This window comes from Vespa mandarinia, unplaced genomic scaffold, assembly GCF_050613455.1.
Source record: "Vespa mandarinia isolate Hongniang unplaced genomic scaffold, ASM5061345v1 scaffold_57, whole genome shotgun sequence".
In the NCBI taxonomy this organism is placed as follows: Eukaryota; Metazoa; Arthropoda; class Insecta; order Hymenoptera; family Vespidae; genus Vespa; species Vespa mandarinia.
The window spans coordinates 59,722-75,670 of NW_028197191.1; the positions used below are offsets into that span (position 1 = coordinate 59,722).

The following is a 15,949-nucleotide window of genomic DNA, read 5'->3' on the forward strand; positions in this document are numbered from 1 at the left end:
TATAAAATATTCTCTTAAAGGAGACTCATTTATATATGTGCAATAAATGGAACGATTTGCCGAAAACTGGATTCTCTCTTCCATCCTTAGTCACGAATAAGATGTAACTCATTTCTTAAAAATTAAACATGATTCGATAGATTTATTGGAAAATTTTTCATTTAATACTTAAGAAAATATATACGTATTAAGGAAACGCAACGAAATATTAATTTGAAAATAATAAATAAAATTGAATATTGTTGAATTATAATATAAATATATCTAATCCCGATACATACCGTTAATAATTTCTCGATCAATAGTTTTCCTATAAATCCTCTTTCACTGTGAGTATTTCAAAAATACTCTGACGTAGAACTTTCGAATTGGCGAGGGCGTGTGAACGTTCTCGACAAATAATTCCAAGTCCATAACGTAATATTTCGTTTACTTGACATCTCTCGAAACATTTTTACCTTTCCAATCGATTTGTAAATCTAAACGTAAATATGAACTTAAAGATCCTTATTATTTCTCTATCGTACTAGTTCTTTTTACTTTTCGAGTTCTTTCAACCATTCTTAAGAATTAGATTAATATTTCAAACAGATTTAGAATTATAAAACTTCAGATATTTGAAAAATAATTATAAACTACTACTTTACTTTTATTTGCTAAACTTTACATATAGGCAAAGCATTCTTTCTTTATTTTGTACTATTCTTATTCTTATTTAAGAAAGATGTACTACTACGTTAACCGCTCTCAGTTTTGTATTTTTAAAAAGATATCGATATCAAAGATTACTTAATAAAACGTACTTTGAAGATAAAATTGATAATTATTTTAAAAAATCAAGATCAATGAAGAGAGCGTCTATAGATTATAAAGCCTATAAGTTACCAAATTGGACTGAAAAAAGTTTTTTGTCCAAATAAAAATATAAGATATAAACCCAAAATATAAAAATATATATAATCATAAATATCACAAATATAAAAATTATAGAAATAACAACATAAAATTATTTTTTTAATTTATTTATTTTATGTTATTCATTCAACTACGATCTCGAAAATATCCCTTTATATTGTGCGTAAGTACGACAGAAATTATCGATCGGGTACATAAATGTGATTAATACAAAGTGTCAATAAATCAGGAAGTTCTACTTCTAAAGATTGTAAAAAATTATAAAATCGGATTATGAAAAGCAAATATGAATCGAACATCCCGCGAAAATTAGAATAATACAAGAGCGCCACCATGGTAAGAGTACGAGTTACTACAGCAATATCGCTTAAGTCAGTTGTTTTATTTTTTCTGCTAAGTAGAAAGGCTTAAACAGAATGAAGAAAATAATCTAAAAGGCAGCAATATATTATCACATTATTATAAATGTTTTAAGGATTCAAGCAAATATTAATAATCATAAATTTATCCACGTTTATATTTTTCTAACCTCTTAAGTTTTATATCTATTGATTATTATAGAATCTATGCATGAACTATAATATATATTAATTAATAAGTAAAGTAGTTTGTGTTATAAAATATAAATTGAAATTAGAATCACTAAATACAATTTTTAAATACTTTTTCAAAATGAAGAACAAGTCAACACGTCATAAAGACAGAGATACATTTCAGATATTATTCAAAAATAAATGTGATTTTCCATAATATTATATGTTATTTAATATTGTTTTCTATTTTTTAATTATATTTTTAATTATAATATTTTTTAATTTTATATTTTATATTATAATTCAAATGATTTTCTAAAAGAGTCAACAGAATAGATATTAATGTCTTTCATTGTATAAGTTACAGACGTCAGGACAAGGATGAAATCAAAACCTATTTTCATGAAATGAAAAATGGCTTCAAAAATGAAATCTCCTGAATCTAAGAGAGAGTTATTGGAATTTAAAAAGACAAATAAAAGAATTTGTTATATCAATTGCTTAGTAAGAAGTGTTATGTCATTGATTCATTTTTAGAATATTTAGACAAGCGAGATGTTCTATTTCTACAGCTAATATTGGAGTAAGTATTTTAAATGACATACTAAATATATCTATTTTAATTATATTTGCACAACAATTTTATGTTTTAGATAAATAGCGACAAATCTATGAAAGGATTTTTATCAATTTTTACAAGGTATAATGGATATTTTGATTAAAAAATATAAAAGAAATAGAATACACATTCATGACTTGCCAACTAATTCAAATATCTGTGGCGATATTAATTCTAAAATGTAAAAACTCTTCTTTTACTCGATCCAATCATTTTATATTAATAGTATTGGTACAGAAAGTTCTGTCTTCATTGTCAAAATTAATTAAGAGTTACTGCGATACTTTCTACGTCTATTGACAAGGTCACCATAAATGCGGTAAAGTGGTACGACAATAAGGCCGTTCAGTTGATGAGCACGTTTTGCGAAGTTGAACCAGTAGACATAGTGAAAAGGTGGGACAAAAAAATAAACAGAATGATCGATGTATAACGAACAAATATAGTGAAAACATACAACTAACACGTGGGTGGAGTAGATTTGGTTGATTCGTTGATAGCGTTGTATCGAATTTAAGAATATATAAGAATAAAAATTCGATCAAAGAAGTGGTACCATTGCATTATGTTTTACCTCTTAGATTTTACGGTGGTCAATGCTTGACTCTTATATAAGCGAGATTGCTCATCGCATTCTGTAAGCCCCGGTCGTCAGTATAGTTTATTGAAATTTAAAACTGACATTGCATCTTGTTTATGTCAGGAACACAAAGGAATCCAGTAAAACAGGGGGAGTCCTACTTCAAATGAGGTATTTGATCATATATATATTTTACATTATTAGTATTTTAGACTTATAATAAATTGTTCGATATATTAATTTCTATATTCAAGTTAAAGCATTGGAATCGAATAAATGTTTAATGATAAACGATAAATAATAATGAAAGTGTTGTAACTTTGTAGATATATGCCAGATAATTTCTTTTGAATTAGCTTATTGCTAATCATAAATAAACATCCTTTCTGTATTCTTTATTTTTCACGTAACATTGCCATTATTTTCTTAATATAATTTTAAGTAAAATATACGGTTCTTACAGCTTGTTTTGTAGCTATAATAAATATGATGAAAGTATTGGTAGAAAATGAAATAGTTTACAACGATCAAACCAGAATGTGCTAATTATATAAGAACGATGTTAGTAAATTATTTGTATTTTACGATAATTTATTTTCTAAGTTAATAGATTCTTACGGTTCTTGATTTATTATTTTATAAGATTAGTTAATTTCTATAATCGTTATTGTATATAAAATAAAATATTCATATTTATTTATATTCGTTATGAATTATAATATTTACATAATTAGTTTGAAAAACTAATAACAAATCCTAATTATTTAATTTTTTTTAACATTTTCAGTTACTTAATATTCTTAATAAGGAAACTATATATTATGTTTTTTATATTAATTTAAAGCAAATAATGTGTTTTACATAGCAAGTGTACTTTGTACATTATTACACGTAATTATATATCCTTATAGATTAATAATATTTTTTTTAGATTTACTATTATAGGATAAAAGTTTTTTTTAATATTTGTAAGTAATTTTAAATCAAATCTGATCTCAGGAAAAGACTGTGTCAAGTTTGCATCAGCATTGTATAATATGAAAGTTGATTAATCCCTGATATACTTACATATGAGACCTGACACGACACTAACGCATGTTTACGCAACATCATAATGTTTTATAGCAAACTATTGTAAAGGTTCGATGTTAAACTCTGAATTTTAATTTAAAAGTAAATAGAAATAAACTTTTTAAACTTTTATGTATTCGTATCAAATGTTAAAACATTTATTACGTGAAATAGCAATTATGACTTATATATTTTTTAATATTTCTAGTATATATATATATAATTTTAATACATAAATAATTAATATTGACCGTTTAGTGTATATATATATTTTATACATATATATTAATAATTATTATTTTATATATTATATAATATTCTGCTTATTCAATATTCTTCATTATTATCTGATATCCTTCTTTTGAAAAGTTCTAATACTGCAAAACAATTAGATTGAAAATTATCTTAATTATGATTGAAGACGTAAATAATATATTGTCTTAGAACATCAATGGTCAATCTTTTTTAGTAAGTAAAAGTGAAATGTTATACTAACTTATGCGATAATTTTGTCAGATTCTTAATATAAATATTAAAAGACTATCCTCAGTTATTAACGAACGTTCAATTTGTTAATTTCAATATAATCACATAGGTTTGAAGGGAATAAATACAAAGAATTCTGAAAAATTAACTCTTCACAATATCACGTAATTTTTAAATTTCATTTTTATATATCTACTTTTTAATTTGATTTTTTTAATTTGTTTTTAGCTTTATATCCAAAATTGTTATTGTGTCTTAAATATATATTATGATTGGTATAGTGTAATTATATTAACAATAATAAGATTAAAATTTTTTTTTATATAATTTTTATATAAATAGTAAATATTGCGCCTGAAAGAAGGCTTCAGTTTGTACTTTTGTAAGACCTGTACTTTCAAGAGGAATCGATCAGTAAAAAATGTTAATTGTTTTATAAGTCAGTAAGCATATTATAGTAGCATAAAAATGTTTCTTATTCAACTTCGAGCTAATAATTACATTAATTTAAAAAATTAATTTCAAAATTTTTATGATATTTAATGCATTGTAGAATTTATTTATAAAATATAAAAAGACAAAAAAGAATGCAACAAATAATATCAAAAGGAAAAAGAAGATGAAACTTTCAATCTTACTGAAAGTTCTATTGAGTTAGATAATATCACTCTAAATAAAATTGATAATTCGTCTCGAACATATTCTCTAGGTTTACTTTGACTAATACACATTCGCTCAATCTCGGAAGATCAACTAAAACTTCCCCATCTTAGATTGAGAAAGATGGGGAACAGAAAGTGTTATTTTTATGACTAAAGTAACGTCACTCTTCTGCCAAAAGTCCAAGTATTTTTCTCAGAGCAAGTTCAGGATTACTGACTAACTTTCACAAGTAATCGGATAAACTCTTTATTTTATGAACTTTTTATATACATTTATAAATATAACAAAAAAAATATATATATATATTGAATTTATTATTATTATTTATTATTTGTATTTCTTATTTTACGCATGAAAGTTTTGAAAAGTTTTGAAAAAACTTAATATTATATATCTCTTATTAAATTAACGAGTCTTTTTGCATTTAGTTACAATTCTATTTCCTCCTATTAATTACTTTTTATACGTTTAGAGATCGATATGATGGTAGTACCGATAAAAGTAGACGAAGAAATAAGAAATGACTGCTGCAAAAATCGTCTCGAGAATTGGTACATCAATCGAATAAGTGCTAATTGATACGCAATTCCGATTTCTTTCAATTTATTTATATTCATAAATTCTTTTCTTTAATTGACATAAGAATTTTTTATTTTGATCATGACAGTCCTTTTTTAAGGGTTATTAATAAGTATAAGTATGATATTAGCAATATAATCAATTTTTGTTATATTCATGCACCTTAAAATAGTTGAATCTTTCAGTAGTTATAGAATTCGGAAAATTATATAAGGTATACAGTTAAGTATTCTACGGACAAACACCGCTTATAAATGTGTTAGTATGTGAGGAGTATGGGATGTTACTTTGAAAGAATTCTTTTAATTGTTAGCAATAAGTTAGTTGGCGCACATTCGTTCGATATGCCAAAGTTCAAATCATTTTTCGCAACAGGCATTTCTTTTATCCGCATTTATTAGACCTCCCATTATTTCTGCTCTTCCAAATCTATCTGCAAACGTATAGATGAACATAAACCTGAAGATATTCAAAACTTCTTATCTCATTAATTTTATTGTTTCATTTTGATTGTTCTTTTTTCTATTTATTAGAACGAATTTTTCCATTCACCTCAAATTAGTGTGATTGATGATTGATTAATGATTCTATTGAAAAAACAATTTAAAAAAAAAAATATTGTGTGTGTGTGTGCACGTGTGCGGGAGCATGGCTTTTGTTCTGTCTCATTATCGGCCCAGTTCTTTACTTCACACGCTCTGATGGAGTGAAAAACATAACGTAATTATCTAAATATATACACCGATATAATGAATTCATAGAAGTATAAACAGTATATTGCTTAATATATTTTTAATTCATTTTTTTCGTACATACATAAGCGATATTGATTTAACGTTGAATAATCTCGGATTATCTTTCGCACGAAGCGTGTGATTTCAACAAAAGTATGGACGTTATATAAAGTATAAGTATGTCTCTCATATGGGTGTATAAACTTTTCTAAGTTATATATTTTTCACGTCTGTACTAATCGAATAATAATCAGACTCATATCCGATTATAGTAATTAGTGTTAGTAAGTTATGAATTCACGCTTTTTAATTCTTTTATTTCTTTTACTTATCATTGTTCTTATTATTATATCATTATTATATTAATAATAGTAGTAACAGTAATAATATAAATTGGATATTACTATACGAGAAACCATAACAAAAATAGTAGTGATCTTAAGTCATAGATAATATGGAAATGAACTCGTTTTTTGATTTATATAAAAATATATATATTCTCTAATTATTATTTTTGATGAAATGATTGATAAATTTAAATATTTTATATATATCTGTCATTAAATAAAATTGTATCATAGTTATGTTCTATGTAACACAAAATCATTTAGAAACGCACATCAAGCATAAGAGATTAAATAGTACCGTCTCACTAAACTATCAAATAAGGAGAAAAAAGAATAAATTAGTCAATTACATTGGCTTAAATCTATACAATAAAAAAATAACTGATGAAATATCGTTCAGTTTCTAGACGAATCTAAATGCTTGTCAATGTGCTTATAAAATTGATGTCTCATATTGCTTATAAAATTTAAGGCTCTAAAATATAAAGAACAAATGAAAGTATAAATTTTTTCTAAAATTTAACAATATCTTAGAAACTGAAATTCATTTGATTGAACGGCTGAACATCTATTTCATTATTTTTGCCATAAAATCATCTATCGAAAGCATCATTAAAATATCCGAATGAGTTACAGTAATTTTTTCGTGAAACTCATTTCTTTGCGTTTGAAGTGGATTCGAAAATCTAAGCATCATCAATTTACACACACGAACAAGCAGGTAATCATCTACTTTGACATCGGTAGTACAAGTTTCTTCTCTTTTGCTGAAAATTTTGAGAAGTGCCATTGTATGAAACTTTTTCTTGTTGAAAGTAAATATTTATTTTAAACGTTAAAAACAATATTTACGCCCAAAATTTTTTAAACAATTTTGATGAGCAATGCCTCATTTTAAATATGAAAGTTTAAGCAAGGATTTTGCTATTTCGAATTTTTGAAGAAGCTTTACTGTAAAAGCATAAATTATTTTCGAAAGAATATAATTTTTTTTATAGGATGATTTTAAGAAAAAATAAAACTAAAACTAACAAATTACTTGCTTGTAAATTCTTTATGATTTTCATAATTGTAAATCGATTAAAATAATGAAATTGTGCGTGTAGAGAGGACGGTATGCTACACGATCATGTCCTACCGCAAAGGGAAAGAGGTCAATGTTATCTAATTTATTTACCTGTCTACCTGATTTTACTGCTTATTATTAGTAGAAACGCGAGCTTCATATGAGCAACATATTTCTGTCGTGAGAACAAAAAGAAAGATGTTCGACATGAATCTTAATACTTTATCATTGTTTGAGTATATTTTTAATTCAGTGAAATCGAAAATACATCTAAAAGTGAATAAAAATTGTATATGCATTTAAAAAAAAAATCATAATTATACAACATGATATGAAAATTTAGTGATACACTTCTATAAAAATTCAAATAAATAAGTCAAGTAAATAATAAAAATTTTAAAGTTATATAAGAAAATTTATGATTTATGTGGAATTACGATGAAAAATTAACCCAGGCGTTTGATTTAATAAGATTATATTTATAATAATTATTTGATTATTAGATATTTGATTAATCTAATTTGATTATAATTTAATAAGATCAAATAAAATAAGCTACCATTACGTATCGTTAATGTCTAATAATAAAAATAAAATTTGTATAATGTTAAATGGACATTTAGGGCCATGCCAGGTAATTGGGGAAGGGAGAGAACATTTTTTTATACTTTTTGATATATTAATATGTTTTAATATTATATAACGATTTGATTAATTTAATAATACATTTTTTTGTAATTTATTAACATACAAACAAATACGGCGAAAATTTCGATCTTTTCTTTGGGTCACCATCAACGCAAAATATAATAAAAAATTGAACTATAATTAAACACAATGAGCGCTATGGTTTACAAACTCTTGTAACGTTCCATATATGCATAAGAGATGTAAAATAATCAACACGTGGCGTTGAAGAGGTTCATAATACAATCTGGAAGAATTCTTTTTTCGAACAGTTCGGACATTTGTTTTGTTTTGACTTGATATTTCGTTATTTATTAAACAATTTGTTGCTTTTAGAATATTTATGCCTATTTCTATGTATTTTGAAGTAGTAGACGTTTTTGTAAAGCTTATTATTACTTATTGAGGGCAGTTAAAATTATAAATCTTAGATAGATACACAACAAAAATTTTAAACGGATTCTTAACCTGTAAGAATGTCACTATTAAAATCATTAAAATAAGAAATCTACGATATTAAAATTCAGAATAATCAAATACTCCATAGAAGATTCAATAAAGATTTTAATAGAATTTTTCTACAGTTTGCTAACATTCCAATTAAAAATTTACAAAAAGAAAGAAAACTGAGTTTAGTCATTGCAAAAGAGAGATTTTTTTCAATCGAACGGCGATACAACTTTTTTTTTCCTTTTTTAATTTTCTTATCTTGATGTAAATATATTATTGCAGCTTGTTATTTTTATAAATGAATGAATTTTATGATATATGTATTTTTATTATTCCAGTTATTCAATATTATTTGTTATGAATTTATATTTTTTCCGAATGAATTGCAATACTATGAAACGATTAGATTGAAGTTTATGTTAATTACGTTTGAAAACACAAATAATATATTGTTTTAAATGATCAATTGTTAAGCTTTATTAATATGTAAAACTGAAATGTTACAATTGCGTATGTGATAATTTTGCAAACCGTTTAGTATTAATGTTAAAAGATTATTGCCATTCGACAACATTAACAATTCTTTAGTAACTTCTTAGAGTGTTATTTACAATTAATAGAACGTTTAGCAATTTCCTGATTTTTATGAAGATTCCATTCGTCAAGTTCAATATAATCACGTAGGTTTGAAAATATTAAGTACGAAGAATTTCAAAGTTTAACCCTTTTATATATTTTATATATATATATATAAAAGTTTTTTTATAATATCGACACAAAATCTTAATTATTGCTTCGTATCCGAAATATTTATTGTTTTTTAAATATAGATTATGATTCCTATATTGTAATAATATTAATACAAATAATATTGAGATATTTTTCTACATAAACCCAGTACAAATATTACACATTGCCCCTGAAAGTAGGCTTCTCCCTACACAATATTGAAATTAGGATTATATACTCTATTATAATATGAGATTAAATGAAAAATTATTAAATTTAAAAGATTTGGAGGTGCTCTTTTTTGTTAGGGGAATCGGTATAATAACTGATAATCCACAATAAGATGAAATTAACAAAATTTTAATTTATGTATGCTATTTTTGATATTTAATTAATATTAAATTAAATTAAATTTTTTTTTTATAAAACTAATTCGAGTCAAAATATATATTATTATTAAGATTTTATACAAATTACATTTATATCAATTAATTGAATTATAAAGTTTCATTTTTATACGAAATCAAATTTAACAGTAAAATTAAATAAATTAATTAACTTAAATAAAAATTAAAATATGTGCGAATTATCTGTCATTTCTAATAAAATATTCTATCTAAGAAATTTGAAATAATTTCTATTGCAGCAGCTAGGTATTACAAAATGTTTTCTATTTAACATAGAGCTAACAATCATTAAGTTAATTTATTAAATTAATTAAACAGTTTTTATTTAATGCATTTAAGAATCCATTTATAAAAATAAAAAAATACGAAAAGGAGGAGGAAATAATTGCAAAAGAACTTTCCTCGCTGAAAGACCTGTTCAGTTTTAGATACGAAAGATTCATCCACACAATATGAATAGAAATCCGCGTCTCGAACACATCAAAAACTTTACTTTGACCAATACACTCTCTCGTCCAATCTCGAAAAGATCACAGCCAAAGGGCTTTCTATATTCTATAATCGAGAAAGACGGCGAAGAAAGGATTAAAACAGCTAAAAGTTACGGGGCACTCTTCTTCTCTTGCCGAAGGTCCAGGGGGAGACTTTCCTCAAAGCAAGTTGAGAGTTACTGACGAACTCCGCTAGTGGCTCCAAAGTGACGCACAAAGAAACTTCATTATTGTTAATCTTGGAAGTTTATTATGTAGGAATAGCAGACCATCTGAGCACTTGCGAGAAACGTAACAGTGACTCTCAATTCCTACCTAACTTTGCATTTTATTCGAACAAGCATATAATATATTTTTAATCTAATACTGAATGATTTATAATTTTAATATATTTCATTACTTATGACTGACTTTATAATATATACATATATATTTTGTAAAATTTTACATAACAATTTACAAATGACAAAACCGCTATTTTTTTCTATATTCAGATACAAAATTAGAAATATTTAAAAGGACTTAATCAACAAGTGTACGAGAAAATAAAGTAATACATTAATAAACATTAAGATACTTTTCAAATGACTTACATCGAAATATATATGCACAAAAAAAATACAATTCGAATGTAATTAGTATGAAATACTATAAAATAAAAGAAATTACCTGTAGATCTGAAATAAAAAATTATTTACACTTGTTTTCTGACAATCCAAACATTCTCATAGTTTATTTCTCTTCCTACATATTTATAAGAAATAATATAGATCAATCGTTAGAAATTAATATAATTTAAGGAGTAAAAATTGATTAAATATTACACAAATATGTATATATTAATAGATTTACAGGGTTATGAACCGATTGGAAAGATTCATTTCAGACATTCTCTAATTAAGATTGTTGATTACTGAATTAAAACTGACTGCTTTTTCCTTCTTCTTCTTCTTCAGCGATAAAACACTATTCCTTTAAAAGAAGCAATTGCATTACCAGATCTCCTGTGTTAAACCGGTGAGTCTTTCTATTCTTGTTAAATATCTTTTTGTTATATTTGTGCGATTTTTTTGTTCTTTCTAGAGCTAGTTCTTTATCTCTTATCCAATTTTCTTTACCGTTTCTTCTTTTTATTTCTTCGGGTAAAATGCTGGTGTTTGTGCCATCTAACAAATACTTAGGCGTAAAGCCGGTTACTGTATGTTCTGTTTCATTATATTTATCCAAACATTCTTTAGCGATCGTTGTCCAAGCTCTTTTTTTTTCTTTCTCATTTATCCTGCATCTTATTTTGTTTACTAGGATCTGATTCAATCTCTCGTTCAGACCGTTGGAGAAGGGTATGTTGGCAGCCGTAAAAATTAGTTTAGTGTCATTATTAGGAATTCCTTAAATTCTCTTGAGTTTATTCCCGGATATTGATCTGTGAGTATTAGTCCTATTTTGTTTGTTTCTAGCATTTTATTTATCAGCTTGATGAAATCCATTGCACTCTGGGTTTTTGATGTTCCCATAAATGCGTATCTTGTAAAATGTTCCACCAGCAGGTGGAGATATCTTTTTGTCGATCTTTGTCCTCCAAAGCCTCCAATGGTATCTATTGATTTTGACATTATTTCAAATGGTTTTGTTGCTGGTCCTAATTGTGACATCAGTCCATATTTTCCTTGCCCTCTGAATTTATTCTTAATACATATTTCACAATTCTGGCAAATTTTTTTTACATTTGCAGTTATACCATTAGCTGTATAATAAGGAGATATCCTGTTTTTGTTTGATCATTATATGACACCATTCAGAGTGTATTTCTTTAACACTAGAACTACTAACAGTTATTATATATCTATTTTTACCAAACAGGTCATTTTGACCAGTCTGATATTTAGTTGGCAAAATATAAACATTCAAAGAAAAATTTTAAAGAAAATAAAATATATTTTATTCTAATATTGCAAGTACATGATATATACATCTATTTACATAAAAGGTAGTACTATTATTTGTTTTTTATTTAGGTTTAGTTATTATTTGGATCACCACAATTTTTGCATAAAGAAATTTTTTTTCAATGTACATTTACCACAAACATGTTTTTTACAGCCAGCATATATAGTCATAGTTTTATTTTCATTACAAAAATCTATTTGGCAAGTTTTTCGTATATTAGAACCCTCGGGGCTCTTCAAGAACTCATTCAAGTTTTCCAGTTCAGATGTATCTTGAAAAAAATTGATGACTGTCTTGTTTCGTCCTTTCCCAAATAAGAGAACCCATTTATTAAAAATTTTTGGAGATCAGATGCCAACCAAAATTTTATTCCGAACTTATCGGGTTTGTTCGGCATATACTGCATGAATCGGCATCTCGCTTTGCTTGGAAATAGTTGTTCGTCGACTGTAATATTTTCTCCTGGTACGTAACAATTCTGGCTATTTTCAATGAATGAATATCAAACATTGAAATCAATGCAAATTTATCCGTTTGCAATCGTACACTCCGTTCATTTCTCTTATCGAGGCGGTTAAATTTTAAAATATCCGTAAACTCCTTTCTACTCATAGTTTTCGAAAAAAACGCTGGTCCCCACTTTTTAAACCATAAATAAGATAATTTCAAATTCTTAGCTTTATAAGCATCACGTGCATATAAAATTGCAAGAAAATTTTTCTTAAGATAGATTCCATTTTTCACCAAGAACTCTAAAAGCTTCTAGTTTTGTGCATGTTCTAATATAATCCATCATTCGTCGATTAATTATAAAAAAAAAAAAAAAGCACTACTTACAGTGGCCTTCATTATGCTTCGTTTTGTATATGCTGTGGGTCCAATTACTGCTTTGAAAATGCTATTTATTGATCTCCTTCCTGGAGTGGATCTAGCTTTTATTTTTGTCCAGATAGTTCCATCAGGAGCAATTTCAGTTTGTTGACGGTCATTCTGATCCGAAGATGACAATCTCAAAAGTCTTCTTGATCTATGTACATTCAGGATGTTCTCTTCTTCATTATTGCCGTCTGAGGAAACACACTTCTTCTTCTGATTGATTCTCTGAAATATCTGATGGTCCAATCTCAGGGTCAAAATCACCTTGGTCGATATCGGAAAAGTCTTCTCTTATATTTGTTATGTTCTCTAAAATTTTAGGTATTTTCGAACGTCTCGGCATTTTTAAGGTAAATTTTCTGGATAAAAATATTCTAAATATATTTTCCCTTATTATAATAAAAATATTCACAATTTACTACTCACTATTAATGAGAATGGTTGAGCTTGTGGTGTAACTATCTTGTTCAATTTGCGGAAATCTATAACAATCGTGATCGTTTGTTTTCATCTCTTTTGAATGTTAGAGTTATTGGTGCTGCAAACGGACTATAGATTCTTCAATTAATTTATTTTCTAATAGTTTTGCCACCTGATTTTCTATCTCCTTTTTATCCTCTATAGTGCATCTATATGGCCTCTTACTGCAATATTTATCAACCAGTAAGCCTATTCGAGCTTCGTAGTCCGAAACGGTGCCTACATCATATTTATTTTTTGCGAATATGAAATTATACTTTTCTATAAGTTTTTTATCCTTTTTTCTTGTATTGTCCAAGTGATTCAGATCCAATCTAAATTCATCTTCATTCACCTGTTCGTTAAAATTTACTTCAACTTCTTTTATTTCTTCATTTCTATTCAATGTATTTATATTCTTTTTTTATTTGTTTTTTTTTCTTTTGAGATATCTGTAAGTTTTCATCCTGAGTTAGTTTGAATTTCTTTATCATATCTAACCCAATAATGAAATCTTCGAAGTCTTTATATAATAAATACATCAACGTATTCCTGTTTATCCAAAATTTTTACTTAAATGGTTACTAAACCTTTTGTTTCTGTCACACCATTGACCATCTTTAAAAATATTTTATTTTTATCTTCTGTCTCTTTTTTTTTATTTTGACTAGTCTCAAATTTATTAGAGAGACATGGGAACCTGTGTCATATCTTCCGTTGACCTTCAACTTCTCTTCTAATACTATCTTTACTTTGATCAATGGTATGGTTATTTGTTTTTTTGTTCCTTGCTTAGGTCCACTTCTATCATCGAATTTCTTCCATTAATCCTGATTTCCTTTCTATTTTCCTTTTTGAACCAACAGGAGTCCTCTGAATGATATCTAATATCTTTGTTTAGTTTTTCACAATTCTTACATGGTTTCTTTTCTTCGAATTTCTTCTTATTATCTTGCCTTTCCTCTTTCTTTTTTGTAAAACTGTTTTTACTTACTAAATTTTCAAATTTTTTTATTTCTTGTAATAATTCTATTGAGCTTTGACAATTTTCTCTATCTATTTTATCTCTTATGAATTCTGGTAATCCTGCTGCTATAAGCATCATCAGATTCTTTGTGCTGATATCGCTGTCCATATCCAGTAATAGTTTTTCTTTCCTCATAGCGTATTCCATTAGTGAACCTTCTTTATATCTGTAGGATATAGCGTATATACATGTACTCCATCCCTTGTCTGCATTTGAGTGTTTACATAAAAATTTTTTAATCATGAATTTTTCTGATATACACTTTAAATCTATTTGGTATTCTTTCTACTGTGTGGGTTCTACTGTGTTTGTTTCCACTATCTCTTCTAGATATAGATCATTAAACATTATATTGTCATCTTCATCAAAATACGTACTGTACATTTCCTGTGTGCACTTAATCCATATTCTTCTTTCTTGGCCTCTTTGATTGAGGCTTTTTTCCTTCTGTTATAACTTTCTGTTTTTGTTAGTCCGCTGTGGTTACTTACAAATTTTTCATTTTCTAGCAACACATTTTTTTTTGTCCTCAGTTGTGATAGAGGTTATGGCGATCACATTTGTCTTTCTACCGCTCGGTGATGCCACACATTTAAATACGAATTGTAGTTTTCTTGCCATTATAAACCAAAAATTGTCGTTTTATAATATGTTTTATTATTTTGGATGAGGTGATAAACAAAAATATGTTTCTCTGTGAACAAAGGAATAAATCTTTATCCGTTAATTAACAATTATTTGCTATTTAGTCTTACCTGTGAACAGAGAAACGACAATTTACGTTTATTATTTACCCTACTTAAATTTTATTTAATATATTATCTTTATAAAATTTCTCTGTAATCTCTCATACATAGGTCCTATTTCCTAATGCTCGTTTTTCTTCAAAATTTTAACGGCTCGACTTGTACATAACAAAAGTCAATCGAAGAACGGGACATGAGAAACGCGGCAAATCTAACTCAAGGAAGTACACTTTTTTTACATGGATATGTACATAAAACGCCTAATTAGAGAATTTCAAAGTCGATCTTTCTTTTGACATTCTCTTTCTTATAGACTACTCTATTATTTTTTACTTTTCCTATTGAGATTCTCTTTCTTATTCACTACTCACGTTTTTCTTCTTGTTTACTTTCTTTCTTCGTTGTATAATTTAAGGTTTCTTCCTTTACTGCTAATTTCAATTGTCCCACAAACTACAATTAGAAATTTATTAAATGTATAAGGAAATATAAATGTTGGTAATCGTATTACAAATAAAAAGAACCATATATATATGG

General features: G+C 26.4%; 2 protein-coding genes, 1 long non-coding RNA gene and 1 pseudogene across 14 annotated transcripts in view; 2 read left to right on the forward strand and 2 right to left on the reverse strand.

The window, feature by feature from the left end:
• The window catches only part of LOC118450130 (fatty acyl-CoA reductase wat-like), an 86,207-nt gene that overhangs the window by 55,005 nt on the left and 15,253 nt on the right, over positions 1–15,949 (forward strand). The gene's annotated exons all lie outside the window — the stretch shown is intronic.
• Positions 1,253–3,280, forward strand: LOC146872074 (uncharacterized). Of its 3 annotated transcripts, XR_014983657.1 has the most exons (4): positions 1,253–1,427; positions 1,816–2,031; positions 2,102–2,818; positions 3,111–3,275. It is a non-coding gene; the product is annotated as an uncharacterized LOC146872074 (long non-coding RNA). The 3 variants fall into 3 exon arrangements; XR_014983658.1 differs by having other exon boundaries at positions 1,810–2,031; positions 2,102–3,280; XR_014983656.1 differs by having other exon boundaries at positions 2,102–3,279.
• On the reverse strand, positions 12,552–14,257 carry LOC146872075 (uncharacterized; annotated as a pseudogene).
• LOC118450134 (uncharacterized) overlaps positions 13,350–15,949 on the reverse strand; it is a 110,422-nt gene continuing 107,822 nt past the window's right edge. For 3 of the 10 annotated variants that reach the window (XM_085664405.1, XM_085664398.1, XM_085664406.1), the window contains exons 4-5: positions 13,607–15,865; positions 13,400–13,539 (exon numbers count right to left, since the gene is read on the reverse strand). In XM_085664405.1, the coding sequence (XP_085520531.1) occupies positions 14,409–14,909 (501 nt within the window). In that variant the 5' untranslated portion in view covers positions 14,910–15,865 and the 3' untranslated portion in view covers positions 13,400–13,539; positions 13,607–14,408. Of the gene's footprint in view, positions 13,555–13,606; positions 15,866–15,949 lie in introns of all 10 variants that reach the window. The other 7 variants (XM_085664400.1, XM_085664402.1, XM_085664399.1 and 4 more) reach the window with 7 other exon arrangements.